The sequence below is a fragment of the Heptranchias perlo genome, chromosome 35 (assembly GCF_035084215.1).
Source record: "Heptranchias perlo isolate sHepPer1 chromosome 35, sHepPer1.hap1, whole genome shotgun sequence".
Classification (NCBI taxonomy): Eukaryota; Metazoa; Chordata; class Chondrichthyes; order Hexanchiformes; family Hexanchidae; genus Heptranchias; species Heptranchias perlo.
Window position 1 is genome coordinate 13,445,831 of NC_090359.1, and position 19,961 is coordinate 13,465,791.

General features: G+C 46.4%; 2 protein-coding genes and 2 non-coding genes across 4 annotated transcripts in view; 1 reads left to right on the forward strand and 3 right to left on the reverse strand.

The window, feature by feature from the left end:
* Positions 1-19,961, reverse strand: part of LOC137302245 (zona pellucida sperm-binding protein 3-like) — a 223,962-nt gene that overhangs the window by 147,718 nt on the left and 56,283 nt on the right. The gene's annotated exons all lie outside the window — the stretch shown is intronic.
* trnal-uag (transfer RNA leucine (anticodon UAG)) lies at positions 2,938-3,019 on the reverse strand. Its single transcript has one exon. It is a non-coding gene; the product is annotated as a tRNA-Leu (tRNA).
* On the reverse strand, positions 9,093-9,164 carry trnad-guc (transfer RNA aspartic acid (anticodon GUC)). The gene has a single exon. It is a non-coding gene; the product is annotated as a tRNA-Asp (tRNA).
* On the forward strand, positions 13,538-16,043 carry LOC137301962 (zona pellucida sperm-binding protein 3-like). The gene is made up of 8 exons (XM_067971680.1): positions 13,538-13,569; positions 14,661-14,764; positions 14,854-15,031; positions 15,114-15,240; positions 15,321-15,400; positions 15,483-15,604; positions 15,676-15,810; positions 15,890-16,043. The coding sequence occupies exons 1-8, from the start codon at positions 13,538-13,540 to the stop codon at positions 16,006-16,008; spliced, it is 897 nt and encodes a 298-aa protein (XP_067827781.1). The 3' UTR covers positions 16,009-16,043.

Sequence of the window (19,961 nt, forward strand, 5' to 3'; positions counted from 1 at the left end):
AGCGAATCGACCAATGAACGCTCGAGAGAGCTCAGGTTATATTAATAATAAAAACAGAAAATGCGGGAAACACTCAGCAGGTCAGGCAGCATCTGTGGAGAGAGAAACATCCTTTCAAGTCGATGACATTTCATCAGAACTCTCTCCACAGACGCTGCCTGACCTGCTGAGTATTTCCAGCATTTTCTGTTTTTACTTCAGATTTCCAGCATCTGCAGTATTTTGCTTTTGTTTTACAGCTTGTATTAATGTTCTGCAGATTATATCTTAATATTATCTTATTTTTGGCCACTTTAATTAAGTTCACGGACAAATTCTTCCATCATCCCTTCTCCCACATCGCTTCTCTCTCTCATTCATTCTTTTCTCCTTTCAATCCAGAAGAGGGCGGGAATCAGAGCTCACCCCACGAACCCTCCGCACACAGACCCCCGTCTACCACTCCGTGTGATCCAAGAGACAATTCAATACATTACACTCTGTATAAACACAGAAACCTGACGCACCAGGGGAGATCGCACGGTGTTGCACACGGAGTGAAATAAACTGAAGTGTTTATAAAAAGTTACAGATCACAACACGTGTCTCTCTCTCTCTCCGCCATCCCGGCCTGTGCTGTGTTATCCGTTCTCACCCAATGTGTTGCTGGTAATTTTGTGGAAGTGCATGACGGGATACTTGACCATATTAACTCTTTATTAACTCACATGATAGGATCAGCCACAAACACAATGTGAGCACAATTGTGTAATTGCGTTTGAGCCTTGGTATGTTGATAATTAGGCCGAGCACAGCCTGGCCTTCCTTGAGATAAGGACAGAATATAATAATAATAGAGTTGATGAATGGCCATGAAGCCTTGAGACTGGCTCCAGCCTTACTGATAACAAGGAACAGGAATGCAGAGAGAAAGAAAATAGCTGACATCTGCTCAGGCCGACGTGATGGCTGTGGATGTTCGGGGGCTGGCTCACTACTTGATTGACCAACTACCTGAGCCAATAAAGAATGTACGTGTACCCCCATATTCTGTAACAGGTGGGCGTTGCCTAATGAATTGTATAAACATGAACTGTTTCATTGACTCGGCGAAGTTGCACCCTCAACCATTGTTTGAGGTGCACATCCACTTGTATACAAGTTGGGGTTCAATAAAGTTTCTCCTTGTGCATTTGTATAGTGCTAAGTTTCGACAGTTTTCATCAACATCTTTGACTGGCAGCACAAGTTGGTGAAGCCGTTAAAACAGCATCCGGTTCCTTGGCTTAATAATAGAGAAATAGAACACAAAAGCAAGGAAGTTATGTTAAACGTTTATAAATCATTGTTCAGGCCTCATCTGAAGTATTGTGTCCAATTCTGGGCACTATAATTTATTAAGGATGTCAAGGTCTTGGAGAGGATGGAGAGGAGATTTACCAGAATTATACCAGGGATGGGGTTTAGTTGTGTGGAGAGACTCGAGAACCTGGGATTGTTCTGCTTCGAGCAATGAAGGTTAAGGGTAGAAGTAATCCACGTGTTCAAAATTAAGAGGGGTTTTGATCGAGTGAATAAGGAGAAACTTCACCCACTGGCGGGAGGGTCGGCAACCAACGGACGCAGATTTAAGATAATTGGCAAAAGAACCAGAAGGGAAATAAGGAGATTTTTTTTTACACAGCGAATTGTTATGATCTGGAACGCACTGCCTTAAAGGATGGTGGAGCTCGATTCAATCGTAACTTTAAAAGGAGAATTGGATAAATACTTGAGTATCTCTCCACAGATACTACCTGACCTGCTGAGTGTTGCCAGCAGTTTCTGGGTTTATTTTGAGCTTTCACTATCGCAGTTTTCCTGACAACCTGCAACTTGCCTCAAGGGCGCAGCTTCAAGCACAACTTTCTTGTGCTCTTCTCACACACAAGATCGCACTTTACTTTCCGACACACGCGCTTTAAAATCTGCCGTTTCCGCACACAGCGTCCTGCGCCACGAGAATTTGAAAGACCTTTCGCTCATGGCCTGTAATCGCTCCTTTTTCCCCACAGGCGCTCTTTACATTTATCCTCTACTCGATTCAATCGCATGTTTCAACAGAACTATTAAGATCAAGGCGGAACACTTCCGATCTTACTGCACCGCCCCAACTTGCCAAATGTGAACCTTTCAACCGCCATTCGCAGCTCTGTTACGCTGCCCGTCGCTCACGCAACTCAACTGCTGAGAGAAAAGAGCCAACAAGCATCAAAACAAAAACCAGTTCTTCAGTTACCATCCCCTGGATCACAAGATTCCCCAAGTAAATTTCGTGAACATTCGGGCGGCTGTCTTTCCAGAGACCAGCCCTGCTTTCGTCGTGTTTGTCTGTCGAGCGGTCACGCAGATCGAAATGTATCGACTGATTTCAAGGCACAAATGAACATTGGTGTGAATGGGACATGTGCCCAATAGAAACAGCGGTCGGAGCAGAACAAACTTAAAGGAGTGAGATCGTGAAAGTGAATGTTAGAGTCGGCAATGCCGCAGGAAAGTGTCCATGAAATGGAAGGAGGAAAGGAAAGGCGGCCTATTGACTGTGGAAGGAAGAAAAAGCTGGGAGAAGAGGTGGGTTTGAACTGTGGAACATCAAGTACAGGCATGTGAGAGAGGTGGGATTTGACGGAATTGAAAGGTTTCACCAAAACATTTTTCTTTCATGTTCTGAAGATTGATTTCTTGCTGCATCCTCTCAGCACATGTGGGAAAGGAAAAAATCGGTAAATGAACTCTGTGGAGACTCGGATTCGCTCCGATGTTACTGCGACCACAACGCAGAGTGTCAACCACAAAACGATCACGACGATGTACATCAGGTGTGGCAGTTGTGCCCCAACAACATTAATGGCACGCATGACACTGCTGAGAAAAGAAAGATTTTGGTGATGAGGGTAAAATAATTAACAGCTCGAATTATGGCAGCGGTGGGATTTGAACCCACGCCCCCGGAGAGACTGGAGCCTAAATCCAGCGCCTTCGACCGCTCGGCCACGCTACCATTTCACAAGGGTGTTGTCCAGAATCTCGGAACTGGTGATTGAAAAGCGGCTTTCCGACTCTGACCTTTGAGTCCAAGATTTTTGCCTTGAAAGAATCAAATAAAAGGGCTTTCTTTGCACTGTTCTTGCGACCAGGTGGCTGAGTGGTTGAGGTGATGGACTGCTAATCCATTGAGCTTTGCCAGCATGGTTTTTATCCCAGCCGCGCCATTATTGCCTTTTTTTAATCGTTCATGGGATGTGGGCGTCGCTGGCGAGGCCACCATTTATTGCCCATCCCGAATTGCCCTTGAGAAGGTGGTGGTGAGCCGCCTTCTTGAACCGTTGCAGTCCATGTGGTGAAGGTTCTCCCACAGTGCTGTTAGGTAGGGAGTTCCAGGATTTTGACCCAGCGACGATGAAGGAACGGTGATATATTTCCAAGTCGGGATGGTGTGTGACTTGGAGGGGAACGTGCAGGTGGTGTTATTCCATGTGCCTGCTGCCCTTGTCCTTCTATATGTTAGAGGTCGTGGGTTTGGGAGGTGCTGTCGATGAAGCCTTGGCGAGTTGCTGCAGTGCATCCTGTGGATGGTACACTCTGCAGCCACAGTGCGCCGGTGGTGAAGGGAGTGAATGTTTAGGGTGGTGGATGGGGTGCCAATCAAGTGGGCGACTTTGTCCTGGATGGTGTCGAGCTTCTTGAGTGTTGTTGGAGCTGCACTCATCCAGGCAAGTGGAGAGTATTTCATCACACTCCTGACTTGTGCCTTGTCGATGGTGGAAAGGCTTTGGGGAGTCCGGAGGTGGGTCACTCACCACAGAATACCCAGCTTCTGGCCTAATCGTGTAGCCACAGTACTTATATGGCTGGTCCAGTTAAGTTTCTGGTCAATGGTGACACCCAGGATGTTGATGGTGGGGGATTCGGCGATGGTAGTGCCGTTGAATGTCAAGGGGAGGTGGTCAGACTCTCTCTTGTTGGAGATTGTCATTGCCTGGCAATTGTCTGGCATGAATGTTACTTGCTACTTATGAGCCCAAGCCTGGATATTGTCCAGGTCTTGCTGCATGTGGGCACGGACTGCTTCTTATCTGTGGGTTTGCGAATGGAACTGAACACTGCGCAATCATCAGCAAACATCCCCATTTCTGACCTTATGATGGGGGAAAGGTCATTGATGAAACAGCTGAAGATGGTTGGGCCAAAGACACTGCCCTGAGGAACTCCTGCAGCAATGTCCTGGGGCTGAGATGATTGGCCTCCAACAACCACTACCATCTTCTTTTGTGCTCCGTCTGACTCCAGCCACTGGAGAGTTTTCCACTGGAGCGGCAGCTGAACGGATGGTCTCAATCTTTGTGACAAAATAGTCCAGGAGCTCCTCGCAATTTTTGTCGTGAGGGTGGAGGAGGCAGGGGGTGCAAGAAGTCGGTTTGTGGTCGAGAAGAGACACCGGGGGTATCTTTGGATTCCTGGATAATCCTGGAATAATGAGCAGTTTTCTGTCTCTCTCTGTTTCGGGCTGGTGAATTCGCCCGGGTCTGTTCACAGCGCGATTCTGCGTTTTATTTCTTCCTCATTATTGTGGTTCTGACATCGAGGTGAGGATTTTAAAATCTGCTCGGAGATCAGTGAAATTAAATCGGAGAAAGTGAAAAAGTCCGAGTCAGTTTTTCACCGTATTTTCTTCATCCAATATTGCTGATAAATGAAAGTGAAGCTTCTAAAGGCAGACCTTCCCGTCGGGGAATTGACCCCAGTCTCCAGGGTGATAGACACTGATACTCACCATGATACTAACGAGGAACTGGTGCCGGAAGGGGATGTCCGTTCACCACAGATGCTTCACGTTTCAGTGAATCTGTTTGAGATATTCTTTTGATGACAGTTTGTTTAAATTTCCACGGACCACTGTTGAAGGAAGAATTACCGACCACTTTTCCGTCTCATGTTGGATCATGATGTGGGGAGCGCGGGACAGAGTGAGACAGAGAAAGACCGACTCAAGAAAACATAGAAAATATGAGGCACATACACAGACAGATGGACACAGACACGCATACACATGGAGTGACTCAGAAATATGGAGAGACAGAACATGGATAATTTGGCTGATTTTTGTTCTATTTCTGTCGTAGATTTCGTGAAATCTCACAGATCAATGAGCATAAAACTCGAGGTGTTCAATGCTGTGGAATTTTAATTCACTTCAGAATTATTAATTCCACAAGAGACTTGTTGAATTTTGAAACGCAGAGATGAACACGTTGATAAATGACGGGATCTGAAGTCTCTCAGATTCGAACCTGTGCGAGGGAAATGAATGAAATTTTAATCTGTCACCTTAACCACGAGTAAGTTAAAATCACAATCGCTCTGCATCCAGTCCCCAAACAGTCTCTGTTCAATAATATTCCGAAAGCGACAATCAGCTGTTTATTTTTCTCTGTAGTTTTTTTTAGGAAGAAGCTCGGCGAAGACATAAAATTAAAAGTTGGCGTCTTATAAATGCTCACCACGATAAGAGAGAGAAAGAACGAAAGAAAGACAGAGTCAGTTGTTCGTTGTCTAACAAAGAGAAGGAAATGTAAAAGGTTCTTTCAACAGTGGCCCGTGGAAAATTAAACAAACTGTCATCAAACAAATAGTTGAAGAAATTCACTGACACATGAAGCATTTTTAACACCATCTGGGGTGAGTGTAGAATCAATGCAGTAATTCATCGTTCGTATAGTGGTGAGTATGTCACGCCGGAGACCGGGGTTCAATTCCCCACCGAGGACGTTATATTTTCGCCGCCTGTGGAAAATGCAGTGTAAAACTGACTGGGAGATTCCCACTTTCCTCAATTTAATTGAACTGATAGTTTTAAAATCTGCTCTCCGTGTCACTCTTCACCTCGATCTCAGACTGGCTTCTGTGATGGTGGGGATATCGGGAGGAGGCCGAGATGGATCATCCACTCGGCACTTCTGGCTGAAGATGGTTGCTCACAGCTCAGCCTTGTCTTTTGCACTCACGTGCTGGGCTTCACCATCATTGAGGATGGGGATGTTCACAGAGCCTCCTCCCGTTTGTTGTTTAATTGACCACCACCATTCACAACTGGGTGTGGCAGGACTGCAGAAGATCCGTTGGTTGTGGGATCGCTTAGCTCTGTCTATAGCATGCTGCTTCTGCTGTTTGGCAAGTAGTCCTGTGTTACTTTCAGGTTATTGGTGGGTGTGTGTTTGTGTGTACATGCCGGTGTGTCTGTGTGTGAGTGTGTATGTAGCTATGAATGTGTGTGTTTGTGTATGTGTGAATATGTCTGCGTGTGTCTCACTTTTTCTACCCGTTTCTGAGTGTCTCTTTCTTTCTGTCACTTTTTCCCTGTTCCCCACATAATTTTTCTCTGGACCTTGACTAACAAAGAGAGAGAAAATAAGTCTCCTTTCAACAGTGGCATGTGGAAAGTTAAACAAACTGTCATCATAGAAGTCGTTAAAATAGATTCACTGAAACATGCATCCTTTTCATTGCTGTATGTGAGATCTTCCGAGTCTGCTTTCTCATCTGCGCCTGTTCCGAGACCTGTCTCTCTCTGTATCTCCGTCTTTTTTCGTTCTGTCTGTCTCTCGCTGTCTCGGGCTGGTGACTCAGACCCGGTCTGTCCACAGTGCGACTCTGCATTTTATTTTTTGTCGATCATTGTGGTTCTGACATCGAGATGAAGCGTGAGGCAGAGAGCAGATTTTAAAATCACTGTGGAATCGGGAAAGATCGAGTCAGTTTTTCTTTGTCTTTTCAACATCAATGAAAGTGAAACTTCTAAAGCAATTGAACCCCGGTCTCCCGCGTGACAGGCGGGGATACTCTCCACTATACCAATGAGGAATTGATGCTGGTTGTGACCGTACATTCACCACAGATGCTTCATGTTTTACTGACTCTTTTTGAACTATTATTTGATGACAGTTTGTTTAATTTTCCACGGGCCACTGTTGAAAGACGGAGATACAGAGAGAGACAGGTCTCGGAACAGGCGCAGATGAGAAAGCAGACTCGGAAGATCTTCTCTTTGTTCGATTATGTCCAGAGTAAAATTATGTGGGGAGCGCGGGAGAGAGTGAGAGAGAAAGAAGGAGAAACAGATGCATTCAGGAAAACATGGAAAATGTGAGACACACACAGACACACGCATGCATCGACAGACAGATACATACACACACAGAAAGACACACCTACACAAAGAAACACACACATACATATGAACATACATGACTTAGACATACGGAGAGACAGACCATAGGTTATTTGGACGATTTTCAAAATTCTTTCATGGGATGTGGGCATTGCTGGCAAGGCCAGCAGGTATTGCTCATCCCTAATTGCCCTTGAGAAGGTGGTGGTGAGCCTCCTTCTTCAGCCGCTGCAGTCTGTGTGGTGAAGGTTCACCCACAGTGCTGTCAGATGGGGAGTTCCAGGATTTTGACGCAGCGGCGATGTACTTCCAAGTCAGGATGGTGTGTGAATTGAAAGGGATGTGCAGGTGGTGTTGTTCCCGTGCACCTGCTGCCCTTTTCCTTCTCGGTGGTCGATGTCGCGGGTACTTTTGTGCTCGGTATGACTCCAGAAACTGGAGAGTTTTCCACTGGAGCGGAAGCTGAACAGATGGTCTCAATCTTAGTGACAGAATAGTCCAGGAGCTCCTCGCAATTTTTGTGGTGAGGGTGGAGGAGGCAGGGGGGGCGGGGGTCCAATAAGTCGTTTTGTCTCGAGAAGAGATACCGGGGATATCTTTGCATTCCAGGATGATCCTGGAATAGTGAGCAGTTTTCTGTCTCTCTCTGTTCAGGGCTGGTGAATTAGCCCGGGTCTGTTCACAGCGCGATTCTGTGTTTTATTTCTTCCTCATTATTGTGGTTCTGACATCGAGGTGAAGAGTGAGGCAGAGAACAGATTTTAAAATTGCTGGAATATCAGTGAAATTAAATCATGGAAAGTGGAAAAGTCCGAGTCAGTTTTTCACTGTATTTTCCTCATCCGATGTTGCAGGTGAATGAAAGTGAAACTTCTAAAGACTGACCTTCCCGTCGGGGAATTGACCCCAGTCTCCAGGGTGAGAGACACTGATACTCACCATGATACTAACGAGGAACTGGAGCCGGAAGGGGATGTACGTTCACCACAGATGCTTCACTTTTCAGTGAATCTGTTTGAACTGTTCATTTGATGACAGTTTGTTTCACTTTCCACGGACCACTGTTGAAAGAAGAATTACCGACCACTTTTGCATCACATGTTGGATCATGATGTGGGTAACGCGGGAGAGAGTGAGACAGAAAGAGACAGATCTTCTCAGGAAAATATAGAAAATATGAGGCACATACACAGACAGACACACAGAAACAGACACACATACACATGGAGTGACTCAGAAATACTGAGAGTCAGAATATGGATAATTTGGCTGATTTTTGTCGTAGATTTCGTAAAATCTTGCAGATTAATTAAAATTAGCATAAAACTCGAGGTGTTAAAAGCCGTGGAATTTTAATTCACTCTGTTTGTGTGTGAGTGTTTATGTAGCGATGAATGTGTGTGTTTGTGTATGTGTGAATATGACTATGTCTGTCTCACTTGTTATCTGCGTTTCTGAGTGTCTCTCTTTCTTTCTATCTGTCACTTTTTCCCTGCTCACCACATCATTTTCCTCTGGACCTTGACTAACAAAGAGATAGAAAGTAAGTCTTCCTTCAACAGTGGCATGTGGAACGTTAAACAAATTGTCATCAAAGAAGTAGTTAAAATAGATTCACTGAAACATGCATCCTTTTCATTGCTGTATGTGAGATCTTTCATGTCTGCGCCTGTTCCGAGACCTGTCTCTCTCTGTTTCGGGCTGGTGACAGCGCGATTCTGCGTTTTATTTCTTGCCCATCATTGTGGTTCTCACATCGAGCTGAAGCGTGAGGCAGAGAGCAGATTTTTAAAATCGCTGTGAAATCAAATTGCAGAAGTGGGAAAGGCCGAGTCAGTTTTCCATTGTATTTTCAACATCCAATATTTCAAATAAATGAAAGTGAAGCTTCGAAAGCAGCAATAACCTCCTCGTCGGGGAATTGAACCCCGGTCTCCCGCGTGACAGGCGGGGATACTCACCACTATACTAACGAGGAAGTGGTGCAGGCTTTTAACGTACATTCACCACAGATGCTTCACATTTCAGTGAATCTGGTTCGATCAAGGGTTCGATCAAGATGAAATCTCCCTCGACACAGTCACAGAGGATGTAATTTGTGAATTTGACAAGGGTCGTTTCAGTACTGTGGCAGGAGTGGAAGCCTGATTGGAGGGATTCAAACATGGTGTTGTGGGAAAGATGGACACGGATTTAGGAGGCATTGAAGGACTTTGGAGAGGAAAGGGAGGTGGGAGATGGGGCGGTCTTTTGAAAGGACAGAGGGTCAAGGGTGGGTCTTTTGAGAAGGAGGGTGATGACGGCAGATTTGATGAGGAGGGGGCAGTACCTGAGGAGATGGGACCGTTAACAATGTCAGCAAACATGGGGCCAGGAAAGGAGGTTGTGTATTCAGAAGTTTGGAGGGAATAGGGTCGAGGGAGCAGGAGGTGGGTCTCATGGTCAAGATGAGCTCAGAGAGGGCATGAGGGGAGATAGGAGAGAAACTTGATGAGCTCGGGGAAGGGAGGGGAACGGCAGAGGCAGTTGAATGGATGGTCTCAATCTTAGTGACAAAGAAGTCCATGAGCTCCACGCACTTGTTGTTGGAGGTGAGGGTGGAGAGGGGATGGCAGAGGGGTTTAAGAAGATGGTTTGTAGTGAAGAGAATCCGGGGGTTATCTTTACATTCCAGGATGATCCTGGAATAGTGAGCAGTTTTGTCAGAGGAGACAGGACCCGATAGTGCTTTATGTGGTTCAGCCAGATCTGGCGATGAATGGCCAAACAATAGACAGTTGGGAATTTGAAAGTGCCGTTGTAAGTGACTTGGGGGGAGAGTTTTTTCCAGGGATGAACACAGAAGGAAGTGGGTTAGTCCCACTCCCCGGCTCTTTCCCCACAGCCCTGTGAATTTTTTCCGGTCAAGTATTTATCCAATTCCCTTTCGAAAGTTACTATTGAACCTGCTTCCACCTCCCTTTCAGGCAGTGCATTCCCGATCATAAAAACTCGCTGCGTAAAAAAATCTCTCCTCATTCCTCCCGCCCGTGGCTTTTTTTCCCATTTATTTTTAATCTGTGTCCTCTGGTTATTAACCCTCCCATCACTGGAAACAGTTTCTCCTTATTTCGTCTGTCAAAACCTTTCATAATTGTGAACACCTACATTAAATCGCGCCTGAACCTTCTGGGTGTTGTCTCAGTGCCCTTCCTGTTGATTCCTCCTTCCATTCCCATGTGGTCTGGTGGTTAGGATTCCTGGTTTTCCTGCAGGTGGCGTGGGTTCAACTCCCGGTGTAGGAATAACAGCCTTTTAATCCCAGCCTCCCAATTTGCCTGCAGTCCGAGCTATGGCTGCTGCTTCCTCCCTCGCTTCTGTGTCAGTCCCACAATCACACTGAGAAATGAGGCAGACCACAGCTCTTAAAGGGACAGTGCACCAAAAACACAGTCCCACAAGCTGAAGGGAAGCAAGCAACAATCTCCCGACAGGTCACTCAGCAGCTCATGGCCAAGTATTTGTCTACAATCCTTTTAATATTTACTGTAAAGCCCGAGTCTCAGTGAAACACACACAGAACATTCTGGAAACACTGGGAGCTGGAACCCACACCCTTCGAAACGCCAGCCTGACTCCCTGGTGTTACTCTCACACCCGGCGAGTCATGAACCAGATTGTGCCACTCCCAGACTAACTGATGACCACAGCCTCAGCCCTGGATCCCAGTCTGCACCATAACCGCAGCCTGTTTTGCTAACAAGTCTATTATGTGATACTTTATCCTCCCGTAGTCTCTCCCTGCATAGAAACTCCCCGACCCATAGAAAGTGGGGTGGGATTCCTGAGTTCATTCTGTGATGTGCATTGGCGGAGTGGGACTGCATGGATTGATCTTCCATAGAGCCGGTAATCACTCGATGGGCCGAATGGCCTCCTTCCGTGCTGTCACCTTGCTATGATTCTATGATTCCATATGGGTGGAGAGGGTTACGAGGAAGTGATCGGAGATGGCCTTATCCATGATTGAGACGATGGGAGTAGAGAGGCCACGTGAGATGGCAAGGTCGAGGGGGTGGCCATGAATATGGGTCGGGGAGTTTCTATGCAGGGAGAGATTAAGGGAGGATAAAGTATCACATAATAGACTTGTCAGCAAAATTGAAGCCCATGGGATTAAAGGGACAATGGCAGCGTGGATACAAAATTAGCAAAGGAGCAGTAAACAGAGAGTAGTGGTGAACGGTTGTTTTTCAGACTGGAGGCAAGTATACAGTGGTGTCCCCCAGGGCTCGGTATTAGGACCACTGCTCTTTTTGATATATATTAATGACCGGGACTTGGGTGTACAGGGTATAATTTCAAAGTTTTCAGATGACACAAAACTCAGAAATGTAATAAACAATGTTGAGGATAGTAACAGACTTCAGGAGGACATGGACAGACTGGTGAAATAGGTAGAAACATGGCAGATGAAATTTAATACAGAGAATTGTGAAGCGATACATTTTGGTAGGAAGAATGAGGAGATGTAATGTAAACTAAATGGAACAATTTTAAATGGAGTGGGGGAATAGAGAGACCTGGGGGTGCAGTTACACAAATCTTTGAAGGTGGCAGGACAAATTGAGAAGGCTGTTAAAAAAAGCAAGTGGGGCCCTTGCCTTTATTAATTGAGGCACAGAATAGAAAGGAAGGAATTGATACAAAATCTTGATAAAATACTGGTTAGGCCTCAGCTGGAGTATTGTGTTCAATTCTGGGCACCAAACATTCGGAAGGATGTCAAGGCCTTGGAGAGGATGCAGAGGAGATTTACTAGAATGGTGCCAGGAATGAGGGACTTCAGTTCTGTGGAGAGACTGGGGAAACTGGGGCTGTTCTCCTTAGAACAGAGAACATAAAGTGGAGATTTGATAGAGGTGTTCAAAATTGTGAAGGGTTTTTCAAAGAGTAAAGAAGGAGAAACTTTCCAGTTGCAGAAGGGCAGTTACAGGTCAGATAGGGAGCAAAGCTCCCTCCACACTGTGACATCAAACACTCACACGGCAGGTACAACACGCGTTAGATACACAGTAATGCTTCCTCTACACTGTGCAGTTTAGATCTCGCCTCAGATTTCAGATAAAAGGTTGGTTTCCTGGACACTCTGCTGGTGTCTCTCTGTATCTCTGCACCCAGTTACACTGCTCTCTACCTCCCTCTGCTGGTGTCTCTCTGTATCTCTGTACCCAGCTACACCGCTCTCTACCTCCCTCTGCTGGTGTCTCTCTGTACTCAATTGTAAACAATTTTACAACACCAAGTTATAGTCCAGCAATTTTATTTTAAATTCACAAGCTTTCGGAGATTTTCTCCTTCCTCAGGCAAATTTGCCTGAGGAAGGAGAAAATCTCCGAAAGCTTGTGAATTTAAAATAAAATTGCTGGACTATAACTTGGTGTTGTAAAATTGTTTACAATTGTCAACCCCAGTCCATCACCGGCATCTCCACATCTCTGTACTCAGTCACACTGCTCTCTACCTCCCTCTGCTGGTGTCTCTCTGTATCTCTGTACCCAGTTACACCGCTCTCTACCTCCCTCTGCTGGTGTCTCTCTGTACTCAGTTACACCGCTCTCTACCTCCCTCTGCTGGTGTCTCTCTGTATCTCTGTACCCAGTTACACCGCTCTCTACCTCCCTCTGCTGGTGTCTCTCTGTACTCAGTTACACTGCTCTCTACCTCCCTCTGCTGGTGTCTCTCTGTATCTCTGTACTCAGTTGCACCGCTCTCTCCCTCCGTCTTTTTTCTTTTCTTTTTTTCTTTTTTTTCTAAAGAAACTTATGAAATAGGACAATGGAAGTGATTGAATGAAAGGAGGATCAGAAAGATATTGAGTTTTTTTCTGAAAGACATCCAATCGTATCACAACAGCGACTCATTGAATTGGAGTCAGGTGACTGCAGTGTATAAAAGGTGCTGGTTGGTGGGTAAAGGAATAGTTGAGTTATTTGGTATCATGGGGGATTTTTGTAGTGAGAGGTTTGTTCTCGGTGCTGGTGTTAGTTGGAGTGGTTTGTTGCTCTGATATTTGGGAACAGTTTAGAGGCCAGAGATTTCCATGGAGAAGAGTAAAACCCACCCCTGTGCCCCACAGAGTCCCTCTCCCTGTCCCTCCCTTTGGTTCCCATTTCAGTGTGTCTGAGGGGAGAAGTCTGTCTCCACTGCAGACTGTGATGGTGCAGTGTGGAGAGCAGAACCTGCTGGTGAGGGTAGACATGGATTTATTTGGAACCAGGCACCTGATTAAAGCTGCTGACCTGACCCTGGGGACAGCAGGTTGTCGGCCAACTGGGATCCACTCTCAGAACCACACTGTCCTCTTTGACTATGGGCTCCATGAATGTGGCAGCAGATTGCAGGTAATGTGATTCTTCAATTCTTGCTCCAATTTCACTGTGTAGTTTACTGCCCACTCTGAATTCATTAATGTCGGCTGAAACTCCAGCCACTGAGGAGATCCCTGAATGAAATCTGTGTATAAATTCTTGCCCACTGTTAAATATCACCCTGTGTGAAACTACTACTTTATATTGACCTGTTAATCTTAGCTTTATATTTAAAAAGAACTTCAACTTGTCACTGAGGGACTGCATCTTTCTTAAATGGGTCATTACTACACTCCAACACAGATTCAATTCTATTGACCTTGAACCTGTACCGACATTCCTCCAAACCAGTCTGTTCTTTTGTGCCTCAATTGATTTATCTTTTCCGTGCCTTCTCGTGGATATTCAGGCCTGTTGCCTCAACTTGTGGTCAATGAATGTGCAATGTGGAAGTTCCTGTTGAGACTTGAAAAATGAAACAAGTGGAATAATTGGGATACAATTTATTAAAGGGGAACTCCACTTTTGGTTATTACTCCTGCCAATCCCCTTGATTCCACGGACACAGATGAGATTTAAAAGTGATGTTGTGTTTTGTGCTCCATATCAGGGTTAACTTGAAGCCCCTGAAGGTGAAAGCTCTATTCTATATGGGAAAGAATGCTCATCAAATCTGGCAGTGCCAATCATTTCAGGGTTTCTGACTGCAGGCCTGAAGTCCCCTATGATAGAAAGTGGACTGAGCAGAGTAACAGAGGCTGCTGCAGGCAACTTCTGCCAATGGTGGAGCTGCTTCAATCATGTGTCATTGAGGAGCAGCTGAAACCCCTTAAACTGCAGCTTAACAGGGCAGGAAAATGACCAGAAATAGCTTTTGTCCAATGAGACCAGCTCTTCATTCCTTAACCTGATGTCTTTCAGATGGCTGGAGATTTCCTGGTCTACACCACCCACCTGAACCACACCCCAAATGCTCGTGGATCTGTCATTGTGAGAACTAATGGAGCAGTCATTCCCATTGAGTGCCACTATTTTAGGTAAGAATCTTTACTCTGTGGCAAATAAGGTCTACAGCAGGTGCAGTTCTCTGAAGCTGTCCTGAAATTACTGTACTGTCCTTCCAGGAAGGGCAATGTGAGCAGTGACCCTATCAAGCCCACCTGGATCCCATTCAGCTCGACCAAGTCTGGAGAAGGGCTTCTGTCATTCTCACTGCGTCTTATGAACGGTATGTGATGGGTGGATGGGGAGTGCTTTTCTGTCGTCTCTCTGGGAGTTACACCCATTGTCTCCAACCCTTGTCCTCTTGTACTTCAGATGACTGGCTTACAGAGCGCACCTCGACTGTCGACGACCTGGGTGACCTCATTCACATTGAGGCCTCTGTTTCAATGACCAACCACATGCCCTTGAAGCTCTACATTGACAGCTGTGCAGCGACATTGAGCCCAGACAAGGATTCCACCCCAAGATACAACATCATTGACTACCATGGGTAAGGAGCTCTCTGCTTTCTCCAGCTGATTATGTCTCAATCGGTTCATTTAATTCACTTTGTCCCTTATTTCATTTTTCAGTTGCCTCCTGGACAGCAAAGCTGAGGACTCCTTTTCAATCTTTGCGTTGCCAAGAGGTGAACGTGAGCTGGACAAACTCCAGTTTGACCTGGATGCGTTCCGCTTTTTTGGAGATGACCGTTCCTTGGTAAGAGGAAGCCAAACATTGGGTCCCCCATGTTGGGAGGAGGTCACTAAGTAACAACTTGTATTGAATGTGTCCCTCAGATTTTCATCACCTGTCACCTGAAAGTTGCTGCAGTGGATCGGAGAGATTCCATGAACAAAGCTTGTACTTTCCAGAATATGTAAGTTCCCTCTCTCACTCAGGGATGTGTTGTATTAAAGGGTGATGGACAACCTGGTTGATAAACGGATTCTCTGGTTCAGCTGGACCCCATTGGAAGAATCGACCAATGACGTGTGCGCCTGTTGTCATCTGGGCAACTGCAGTGTCACGAGGGAATTCCAACTTGATTCCAGAGGAAGGAGGGATCTTGTATCTGGACCTGGTAGGACATTGATCCTCTCTATGTTGGTGGTCACCCTTTACCCTCTCTAACTGGAATGTTTGATATTGCAGGGAGTGATGCTGAATTGAAGTGGGAGGGTGAGGCCTCACTTGGACCCCTGGTCATTCTGGATCCTGATGTGACAGACCTGGCAACTGAGCCCCTTAATGAGGTTGAGCAAAGGATGCAGGAGAGGTCTCCAGGTGGTGAGTTGGCCGACTGCTTGTTTCCATTTTCCCCCTCAATATTTCCTTCTTTAACCATTGGTTTCTCATTGCTTTTTAGGTGTGGCGTCTGAGGTGGTCCTGATTTTGGCCCTGACTGTGACCGCTGTATCTCTGATCTCTGCTTCTTTAATTGCATTGTTCCTGTACAGGAAACACAAGCAAACCCAGTTCAACTAGTTATCAAATGACCAATAAAGCAGTGACTACTTGTATCTTCTAATGGCTGGTTGCTCATTTCTGTGTTGTTGACTGGAGACAGACAATGAGTGCTCAATACTGTGTTGGTAACACTCTGCACTCCTCCATCAGTTCCTCCTGTTCGTGAAATGGCTTTTAATGGGTCCATATAACTAGAGGCAGAATGGCTGGTAATCGTGTATCCAGGCCCAGTCCAGGGATGGCTGCAGCAATGGGTGAAGGCTTGCCAGGCCCTCATTGTGCAGGTTAATGAGCTCTGAAGGGACAGTGGGACTGGCCTGAGGAACTGGTGCCGGTTGGTTGACGGCCCAATCATTCCCTCGGTGCTCTGTGGCCATTGATCACTCGAATCCCCACACGGGCTCCAAGCTCCAGTTAAACTTTCCTGTTTGGAGCTAATTGTCCAAACACGAATAGGATTGAAAGTCGGTGGACTTGGAGCTCTCTTCCAAGATTGAAGATCTCTGCCCCTGGTGTAAAGATCCTTGTTTAGTGGGGCTCCAGGTAGATTTCCAATACCCAGTGTAAAAGTTATTGTAGACAGGGGGGCAATGTTGTGCCCATCGGGTACAGGGATGGGGAGCCCAGCAGTTGTGATTTAGCTCTGTTGGATTTGAATTTCACCTGTTTTCTTGTGAGCGCAGACTGAAGTTTCTTTATTCTCAGCTTCCCCTCATGACAAGCCTTGAGGTTTTTATTGTAAGTAGTTAGTCCTATTTTCAGATTACATTATTGTTTCATTCACTATATTTGAGGGGTGGTCACAGGAACAGAATTAGATCATTTAGCCCCCCCGAGCCTGGTCCACCATTCAATGAGATCATGGTTGATCTGTGACATAACTCCATATACCTGCCTTAGTCCTATCCCTGACCTTCAGGTTTACAAAAATTTTAATCTGAATAGATTTAACAATTGAGCTAGCATCAACTGCCATTTGTGGTAGAGTTCCTAATTGCTCCCACTCTTTGCGTGTAGAAGTGTCTCTAAACTTCACTCCTGAAAGTCCTGATTCTAATCTTTAGGTTCTGTCCCCTGGTCGCTAAACTGGCTGGGGTGGAATGTGAGGAGGATGCAAAGAGGCTCCAATTTGATTTGACAAGTTGGGTCAGTGGGTAAGAATATAGCAGATGCAGTATAACGTGAGGTTACCCACTTTGTTTGTTAAAACAGAAAAGCAGATTATTATGTGAATGGTGCGAGATTGGGAAAAGGGGAGGTGCAACGAGACCTGGGTGTCTTTGGCCACCAGTCGCTGAAAGCAGTTAAGAAGGCGAATGGTATGTTGGCTTTCATTGCAAGAGGATTTGAGTGCAGGAGCAGGGATGGCTTACTGCAGTTGTACGGGGCCTTGGTGAGACCACATCTGGAGTATTGTGTGCAGTTTTGGTCTCCTTATCCGAGGAAGGATGTCCTTGCCATGGACGGAGTGCAACGAAGGTTTACCAAACTGATTTCTGGGATGGCAGGACTGACTTACGAGGAGAGATTGGGTCGACTAGGCCTATATTCACTAGAGTTTAGAAGAATGAGAGGTGATCTCATTGAAACATATAAAATTCTAACAGGACGAGATAGACTAGATGCAGGGAGGATGTTCCCGATGGCTGGGGAATCCAGAACCAGAGGTCACAGTCTCAGGATACAGGTTATGACAGTTGGAACTGAGATGAGGAGAAATTTCTTCACTGAGGGTGGTGAACCTGTGGAATTCTCTACCGCAGAAGGCAGTGGAGGCCAAGTCATTCGATGTATTCAAGAAGGAGATAGATATATTTCTTAATAGTAAAGGGATATGGGGGAAAAGCAGGAACAGGGTACTGAGTTAGACGATCAGCCATGATCATTATGAATGGTGCAGAAGGGCCGAATGGCCTACTCTTGCTCCTATTTTCTATGTTTCTATACTCCCGTTTAAAATAATTCATTGAGTCTGTGTCAACAACACTTTCGGGCAGAACTCAACATTGTCCCCTCCCTCCCTGTAAAGATTTTTTTTGAACCATAAACATGTATCTTTTGCCATGTCCCATTTGACCCTAGGGGTTATAGAATCATCGAAATTTACAGCACAGAAGGAGGCAATTCGGCCCATTGTGTCTGAAAAAGAGCTCTCCAGCCTCATCGCACTCTTGGTCTTGGTCCGCAGCCTTGCAGGTGACGGCACTTCAAGTGCACATCCAAGTACTTTTAAAAAGCGATGTTGGTTTCTGCCTCGACCACCCTTTCAGCCAGTAAGGTCCAAACCCACACCACCCTCTGGGTGAAAAAAATTATCCCCAGATCCCCTCTAATCCTTCCACCAATTACTTGAAATATATGCCCCCTGGTTATTGGCCTCTCTGCTAATGGATATAGGACCTTAATATCCTTTTTTTATTTGTTCATGGGATGTGGGTGTCGCTGGTAAGGGCAGCATTTATTGCCCATCCCCAATTGCCCTCATGAAGGTGGTGGTGAGCTGCCTTCTTGAAGTGATGCAGTCCGTGTGCCCCCCAATAATTTTATACACTTCAATTAAATCCCCCCTCAGCCTCCTCTGTTCCAATGAAAACAACTCCAGCCGATCCAATCCTTCCTCACAGCTAAAATTCTCCAGTCCTGGACCATCCTTGTAAATCTCCTCTGGACCCTCTCTGGTCCAATCCCATCTTTCCTGTAATGTGGTGACCTGAACTGGACACGGGTTAAATTTATTAGTCCGCCTGTTCCCACAGGTCCCAGTCGAGTTTCTTCATTCCTTTCCTTGGTTCAATCCGTCATTCACCGATTGGGTTTATGACCGGTCACCACCTCCTGTGATTTCCCCAATTGGCTGCCCCTCTTCTCAGAGATTCTCTCGCTCCACAGACCACCTGCACTCTGTCGGTTCCACCAATCCGGGAAGCTTCACCTGTGATTGGATGAACTCGGTGACCCCGGGCCCGTCATGGCGGCCGGATCTCCCACAATGCAGAGCGGCAGAGAAAAGGCCCCATCTGTGAGACAGGCCGCGCTGCACTCTGGGAGAATGTTCGCACATGCGCACATCACCCGCCGGATCAGCGACCGCTTCCTGTTGTGTCGCGAGACAAACTTTCCGTTTTTTCGGTTGAGAACGAGCGGTTTTTATTGTGACGGAAACTGACGTCACTTTTCCTTTGAATCGCGCGGTTTGATTTAAATAAACGGCGCACATGCGCAGTGTGGCGCGTCCCTCTTAAAGGGCCCTGGACCGGCCGAGAGTCCCCGAGCCCGGGGACAGGACCGAGAGACGGGCAATGGGATTAGAGCGGAGGGCGGCCCCGGGGAGGGGGAACTTGCATTTCTCCAGCGCCTGTCACATCCTCAGGACGACCCAAAGCCTCGCAGCCAATGGGGGGGCTTTGGAAATGAGGTCACTGTTGTCATGTGGGCAGCCATTTTGTGCACAGCAAGATCCCACAAACAGCAATGTGATAAATGACCAGATAATCTGTTTATAGGTGTTGGTTGAGGATTAAATATTGGCCAGGACACCGGGGAGAACTTCCCTGCTCTTCTTCGAATAGTGTCGTGGGATCTTTTACATCCACCTGAGGGGCCGGACTGGTTTAACGGCTCGTGGAAAGGACGGCCCCTCCGACAGTGCAGCACTCCCTCAGTACTGCACTGGAGTGTGAGCCGAGATTTTGTGCTCAGGTCTCTGGAGGGGAGCTTTAATCCACAATCTTTATGATTGTAGAGGTGAGAGAGTGATACAAATGAGCCAAGGCCGACACCGAGTACTTCAGAAGGGTCGTTAATTCTTCCGTCCCGTAACACGATGTGACTTTCTTCCACAGGAGAATTCGTGCCTGAACTTCCAGGAGTTTTGAGGAAAACTGCACCGGATTTGAAGCAATCTGCTGGAAAATACTTGAGGCCGACTGGAAATCTCTTTCGATGTTCACACGGCCGGGAGGCACCAAGAC